The 8,137-nt window shown below is 39.3% G+C and overlaps 1 protein-coding gene across 1 annotated transcript; it reads right to left on the reverse strand.

The window, feature by feature from the left end:
- Positions 1–7,064: 7,064 nt before the first annotated feature.
- On the reverse strand, positions 7,065–7,866 carry LOC109754792 (cortical cell-delineating protein-like). Its single transcript, XM_020313691.3, has one exon. The coding sequence runs from the start codon at positions 7,864–7,866 to the stop codon at positions 7,495–7,497; it is 372 nt and encodes a 123-aa protein (XP_020169280.2). The 3' UTR covers positions 7,065–7,494.
- Positions 7,867–8,137: the final 271 nt, after the last annotated feature.

Consider the following 8,137-nt stretch of genomic DNA (forward strand, 5'->3'; position numbering starts at 1 on the left):
GTTAAGCGTGCGTAGAGTTGTATCGGTGGTCGATAGAACTTGAGGGAATATTTGTTCTACCTTTAGCTCCTCGTTGGGTTCGACACTCTTACCTATCGAAAGAGGCTACAATTGATCCCCTATACTTGTGGGTTATCAAGACCTTTTTCTCGCGCCGTTGCCGGGGAGCAATAGCGTGGGGTGAATATTCTCGTGTGTGCTTGTTTGCTTTATCACTAAGTAAATTTTATTTGCTGTTCTAAGTTGTTCTCTATCTTTAGTTATGGATATGGAACACGAAATACCAAAAAAATTAGGTGTACTTGCTACTCATGGAGATGGGGAACCTCCTAAAACCCTCGATGCTCATTATGTGAAAGAAATTATGTACTACTTTGATAATCCTGAGAAAACCCCATTCAATTATGTAATGGGAGACATGTTGGATCAACATGAATAATTTAGGGATTATCGCTTGACTCAAAAGGGGAAACTATTATGGGATCAAATTTATATGTTGAAGTGGTATGCTCGGCAAGTATGCTTGAGATATGATTATACTTGTTGCTCTAGGATGAAGGCTCCACACCTTCCCTTTTCATGCAAATTTAATGATAATGAAACCTTAGCTTCTTATGCTAATGGTATATATGATTACTATGATGTGGAACAAATAGAAGAATTTGTTGCTTTTAAGGGTGCTTATGAAATTGAATCTTTGTTTGAAAAGTATGAAGCTTTTGATGATGATGTTTATAGACCTGAAAATTTTGCTATATTGAAATATTGCTATGATAATTATGAATATAATTCCTATATTGATGCGCTTATTGAGAAAGTCTCCGCTCTCCAAGAAGAGACTAATATTTTGCTGGAATCTATGGAAGAAGAAATTGATGAAACTGTGAGCTCATTGGATGAAAAAGATGATGAGGAGAGTGAAGAGCAAAAGGAGGAAGAGCGGATTAGCTACCCGTGCCCACCTTCTAATGAGAGTAACTATTCAACTCATACATTGTTTAATTTCCCTTCGTGCTTACCGAAGGATGATTGCTATGATGACTATTATGATCCCGTTGATTCTCTTGAAATATCCCTTTTTGATGATGCTTGCTATGCTTGTGGCCGAGATGCCAATATGAATGATGCTTATGGAGATGAACTTGCTATAGTTCCTTATGTTAAACATGAAATTGTTGCTATTGCACCCACGCATGATAGTCCTATTATCTTTTTAAATTCTCCCGACTACACTATATCGGAGAAGTTTACCCTTATTAAGGATTATATTGATGGGTTGACTTTTACTGTTGCACATGATGATTTTGATGAATATAACATGCATGTGCTTGCTGCTCCTACTTGCAATTATTATGAGAGAGGAACTATATCTCCACCTCTCTATGTTTCCAACACGATAAAATTGCAAGAAACTGCTTATACTATGCATTGGCCTTTACTAGGTGTGCATGAATTGTTCTTTTATGACATGCCGATGCATAGGAAGAGAGTTAGACTTCGTCATTACATGATATATGTTGCTTTGTGCTCACTACTAAATTACAAATCATTGTTAATTAAAATTGGCTTTGATATACCTTGGGATCCGGGTGGATCCATTACTTGAGGACTATATGCCTAGCTTAATGGCTTTAAAAAAAGCGCTGCCAGGGAGACAACCCAGAAGTTTTAGAGAGTCAATTATTTCTGTTGTGTGCTTTCATATATTTTAAAAACAACAAAAATAAAGAGGGGAACCCAAATCTTTTTCAAAAAGAAAAGCGAAAGTGAGAAAGACGAGCATTGTTGAAGTGGGAGCTAGCCTTGAACTTTGTTCATGCTCATGGAAACTTTGTGAATCTTGATTACAAAAACTTTTCAACAAAAATAATTATCCCCTTGTACAATTCCATTGTATTATAAAAATAATGTGCCAAGGTTTGCCTTTAGGATGTTTACAATGCTTGTTGGTTTGTGCGGTGCAGGACAGAAACTTTGGCTGTAGTGCGCGATTTTACATTTTTTACTGGAACGTCAAATGGTTCTGAAACTTTTTGAAATGTCTTTCTATACAAATTGTTTATTTTTCCTAATTTTGGCAGAATTTTTCAAGTATCATAAGTATGGTGAATGTTCAGATTATTACAGACTGTTCTGTTTTAGACAGATTCTGTTTTTATGCATAGTTTGCTTGTTTTGATGAAACTATCAATTTATATCAGTGGATTAAGCCATGAAAAAACTATATTACAGTAGCTACAATGCAAAAACAAAATATGAATTGGTTTGCAACAGTACTTAGAGTAGTGATTTGCTTTATTATACTAACGGATCTTACCGAGTTTTCTGTTGAAGTTTTGTCTGGATGAAGTGTTCGATGATCGAGAAGGTCTCGATGTGAGAAGAAGGAAGAGAGGCAAGAGCTCAAGCTTGGGGATGCCCGAGGCACCCCAAGTAAATATTCAAGGAGACTCAAGTGTCTAAGCTTGGGGATGCCCCGGAAGGCATCCCATCTTTCTTCAACAAGTATCGGTATATTTTCGGATTCGTTTCATTCATGTGATATGTGCAAATCTTGGAGCGTCTTTTGCATTTAGTTTTCACTTTTTTTATGCACCATGCTGGTATGAGATAGTCCTTCGTTGATTTATAGAATGCTCTTTGTTTTCTCAATAACCGTTTGCAATAGGAAAACCCCATTAGCAAGCTAATTGGCCAATTAGCGGGCTAATTGCCCTATTATTAATTAGCGGGCTAATTATGAAACTGTGTGCGTATGCAGCCATCACCGCAGACGGAGCAGGTGGGCGATTAAGACAGTCTGTACGAGGTACTAAGGCTACTCTGGGGAGTAACATATACTAGTATCATGCATATGATACTACCTTCATAGTGCATAGTATCATAAAGTAGTATCATAGATTACCATATTTATTGCCATGCATGACACAAAGTAGCATAGCATTTAACATGATACGGTATCTACCTATGTTACTATAACCCTCTCTCTCTTATTTAATTGTGTGCCACATAAGTATGTTTGCTAGTCCCAAGTGCATGTTACTGGTTATGTTACCCCACTATGGCTAGCCTAAATGACATGCACGATCAATCGCTAATAGCCTAATTAACACCCCACCTGCCGCAGACGCGGCTGCACTAAGAGAAGGCCTTAAGTTTCTCCAAAGTTTGGGAAGCAACAATGTGTTGGTAAGAAGGGATAACATTACTGTTACAGATGCCATAAAGGGGAATGCAGGCCAAGGTATGGTGGCCGCACCCATTTTGAAGGAGTGCATGATCCTTTTGCAAGAGTTTGGGAAGGTTTCAATAGAGCATTGTAACCGTGAGTCAAATTTAGTTGCTCATGAGCTTGCCAGTTGGGGAAGTGCTAACAACCCATCGGTGTGGGTTGATGAACCGCCGAACTTTATTGTAAATCTTCTTGTGGACGATGTAGCAGTCAGTGAGAAATAAAGCTAGCCGTGAAGGCCTTCCCGTCCAAAAAGAAATAACACCCCACCTGCCGCGAGCCGTCCAATGAAGGAAAATGTTCAAAATAAACCTTGAACTTGTGGCCGAAAGCTAAATCGAACCCTAAACTTGTAATCTCGGAAATCAGCACATCGTACTTTCTAATCCCGGTCTATTTTAAACCTTGACGGTATTTAGCTAGTATTTGCTGACGTGGCAAGGGCTGGCTGGACATTAGGACAAATTGGGCCGGCCCATTAGCACAGTCGCTCGCTTGCTCTACTCTGTAGTTTTCTTTTCAAAAAAAATTTTACAAGCAGCCGCAAAAATAAGAGCACAGTCGCTTGCTTACTCTACTCTGTAGTTCTTTTTTCAACAAAAAATATAAGCAGCCGCAAAATTAAGTTTCGTGTAAGGAGACTCAATCTCAGGAAACCGCACTACCACAGACTGCACCTAGCCAATAGCCCTGATGGCTCCTAGTGATTATAAATAGCGCGTCGCATTAGAAAACTCTTAGAAGCATTCATATTTTAAAAAACTGATAGAAGCATTCAAGAAAATTTTTGAAACATTCCTGAAAGAAAATGTGAACAATTTTTAAATACCGATAATATATTTTTAACGTAAATAATTCACGAAATTACAAATTTTTTGGCCATATTAATCGTGTTGTTTACTGTTTGGCAATATTCAATGTTGATTTTGAAAAAAATTCGTGCCTCATAAATTGCAATGTGTTTGAACTTGGGAATTTCACATGATAATGGAACATCACACTTTAACATCCCATGCTTTTGAGATTTCTTCGAGACTTTAACACATTGTTTCCGAGTGGTTTTCATCGGTTTCCACCGAAACTTTGTTTTCATGTAATATTCTATCCTTCTTCATCAAAAGAAAAGGAAAATTAGAAGCTTTCATGCATGCACAGCCTGGACATCTCAGATCATACAAAGGCATTAATATCCCAGATGATACAAGCACATTGTTAGAGAGTTTCAACGTACTTTTATTCCACGTACTTATGCATGCACATATACATGCAAGTCTGGTACAGTATTAATTCCAACAACACAACACGACACATTTTTACGATTACGCATGTACTCCCTCCATTCCTACGTATTTGTTTTTCTAGATATTTCCAACAAGTGACTACATATGTAGCGCTGCCTCATGAGGTATGTTTGATGGGTTTGCAAATTTAGCTGTAATCTTGAGGGCATACATAGGATAGGACAAAGGAATATAGGAGATTACGTGTGGCCAGTGCTACGAGCTGGCACATAACCTAATCTTGAGGGTCACGGGAGGAAAATATAGGAGATTACGTGTGGCCATGCATGCACATGCAAGCTACTAGCAGCGCAGAGATGTCTACTATACGTTTCGTACTCTGGTTTATTATATACTGGCTCGTTGGCACGCATGGACACATACGCTACAACTAGCTGTCTAATTATTAGTTAATTGTCCCCATTGGGCAGTGGTTGTGCTGGCAAATAATTTCAATATTGACAAAGGAATTACACTGTTGTAGTAGCTAGTTTACAATATCGCCGCAAAAGAAAACTAGCTTACGATATTCATGTGATGGACCTAGGCCGCTGTGTGAACAAGGGCGCGTGAATAAATTACTAATTTTCTATTTTTCAGTTGTCTATAATATATTTATATTTCAGTCATCTTTCAATCTATGGATCAACACCTACAGTTATCGTATTTTCTGGCAAAAATGCGCACATTGAGTACTAAACTTTTATGTTAGGTAATAGTATGCCATTTTAGGTATTCAATACCTTACAAGTATAATAACACTTGAGATTTAGTAAAAGTGAAATCATATGCTCTCTATTCATCGAAATGCTGTATGCCGCTATTGAGCTTCTTGTCTAGGTAAAATAAATGATTGCATTGTTTGTTGTATGCAAAGACCCACACTGTGTTTAGTCTGTAGCAAACTTATTAATTACTAGTTTATGCAAGGATGAATCTAGCTTTATTTTTTGATGGGCTAATTTGTAGCTAACGAATTTCTAGTGCATGCAAGGATGAATGAGTCATCCTATTAAGCATTTTATGCGAAGGATAGTGGGCATCGCGCCTTGACAGATCCTTTCTTTTTTTGGCGGGAAGCCCTGACACATCCTTAATGCTTTATATTGTAGCACATCTAGTAATATTTTCATTTTTAGAAAGTATGTTTTTTATTTAATAGGTTTCAGAAGCAAATGTTAATGTTAGTTTGAAAGTGAGCCTTAGTTGAGCTGAGCACGTGTCCAGTTAATATATATTCATGTATTTTCCAAAAATAAAATAAAATAAAAAAGAACAAAGTAAGCATAAATGCAAATAAAAGGTGGAGAAAGCACAACATAAAAAAATGTTTAAAGGAAAAAATAAGAAAAAGGAATATGCAAAAAAATGACACCCAAACATTAGCCACGTATTGCGATCTTCGGGCAGTATGCCCGCTATCCTTGACATGAAGTCGTAGAAGCTAAAGAACAACCTGATTTGAGATGAAAATGTTTGAGCAGGGAAAGGAGTTGCGGAAGACAACCAATAATAATGAAGGACTTTTTTACTTTACTCGGGGGAAATCTGGAAGACTTGTATTCTTTGTTTTCGCCCCTTCGGGTTCATTCCGATCTTCTTCAAACGTTAGACTGGGATTTTATCACCTTTTCTCGCCTTGTAGCCACAACCATTATATATATGATCCTAAAAAACAATTATATATATTACAAAAACAACAATGATTTTAGAGTAGGATTTTCCATGATGAATTCTTGACGTGCATTCATGCAAGTATACCAATATTATTTTGTAGCTAATTTATGAATGCCCAGCCTAAGTCGTGGTGGCCAATATAAAACTGCAATCCCACACATCAAATAAAACCGGCCACGTGCTTAGCTAAACTCAGGCTCACTTTCGGCCCACTTCATCTAGCATTTTGAATTGCACAAACCACTTTGACCGGTACACAAGAAGGAATATGCGCTATGCAACAAAATAGAACACTCTCCTGCCTAAGATTGCACCAAGCCATAAGCAGCTTCCACTTCTTTTGCAATGACTTCCATGCAAGGAAAATGCAACTCTAAACATTTTAAATATGCTTCGAGAAGTTTCTGGGTTCGTAACTGCATGTAAGGATGATATGAACTGCATGGCCGATACAAAGATCGTTGTTACCCAAAAAACTACAAAGATCGCTGTTGCATGCTCTCGCATTACAGCTCCCTTGCCATGTATCGCACGTCGTTGGCGATAAAGCTCTCGTCGATACTAAATTAGTTCATCCTTGATCTGATTTATTTCTTTTTCTCTTCCTATGATCCATATAAAACATAGAGTTGACTTTGATCTAGGTGCTTGTACTCCCTCCCTTCTATAACGTAGTGCGTATACTTTTTTTCTTCTGAAAAGTCAAAGATTACAAACATTGACCAAGTCTATAGAGGAAACTATTTATATCTACCATACCAAATATATAAAATATGAATCAATGTCTTATGATGAATCTAATGATATATGTTTGGCATTCCATATGTAAATGTTTTTCTCCACAAACTTGGTCAAAGTTTGTGATGTTTGACTTGTCAAAAAGCTATATGCCTCTTTGATCTTAAACTTAAAAATATTGGTTTTATATTGTGGAACGGAGAGAGTATATGTTTTTGGAGTGGACGATGACGGGCAGAATATATATAACACACAGCTCAAGTTAACACAACTTCAACATATTTCAGATGATACATGCTAGGGGCATATAGCCGGTACAGTATTTCACATGATGATACAAACCCCTGATTAGGTGGGTCATTTATTTGGACATCACAACATCACACACTTTCACGCACTTACACGAAATGATCATTGCATGCATGCATAATGCTAATGCATGACAGGGAACTTAGGCATGCACGAGACATATAGATGAACTGAAACACAAACTGTAGTAGTATATAGAAAGCTGCATGCATGGCATGTGTACGCAGCATGGCATGCTTGGACAAGTACGTCGATTTATCAGAGCGGGCAGGTCTTGTGGCACTGGTTGAGTAGGAGGACGAGGTCGACGGGGACGTTGAGGTTGATGACGCCGAGGACCTTGGCCCTGATGGCGGTGCAGAGGCACACAGCGGCGTCAAGGTCGGCCAGACCGGCCAGCAGCGGGCAGCACCGCTCGTTGGGCGGCACGCCGAGCCCGAGCTTCACCAGGTTCAGCACGTTGGCACACACGCCCAGCTTCAGCGTGTCAATCGGGCACGTGCCGCCGTTGGTCGATGGAGGCGATGGTGGGGTCGGGGTCAGGCAGTGGGGTCCGCAGCCACCATACACAAAGGTGACCATCAAGTTTAGGCCGAGGAGTAGGAGGAAGAGCTTGGTCGATGGCGCCATTGCGAAAGCTTTGGTCGATGGAGGCGATGGTGGGGTCAGGGTCAGGCAGTGGGGTCCGCAGCCACCATACACAAAGGTGACCATCAAGTTTAGGCCGAGGAGTAGGAGGAAGAGCTTGGTTGATGGCGCCATTGCGAAAGCTTTGGTCGAGAGGAAGCAAGGCTTACAATAGACGGGAAGGGCTTGTAGGTGTTGTGCGTTTGGGCTGTGTGAGGAGGTTGTATTTATAGCCCGGTTGCACATACGTACGACTACCCTTACCCTAGCTTAT

Source organism: Aegilops tauschii, chromosome 4 (assembly GCF_002575655.3).
Source record: "Aegilops tauschii subsp. strangulata cultivar AL8/78 chromosome 4, Aet v6.0, whole genome shotgun sequence".
In the NCBI taxonomy this organism is placed as follows: Eukaryota; Viridiplantae; Streptophyta; class Magnoliopsida; order Poales; family Poaceae; genus Aegilops; species Aegilops tauschii.

Bases quoted from the DNA above. Each gene is read 5' to 3' on its own strand.
- LOC109754792 (XM_020313691.3), bottom strand. From the start codon at position 7,866: ATGGCGCCATCGACCAAGCTCTTCCTCCTACTCCTCGGCCTAAACTTG.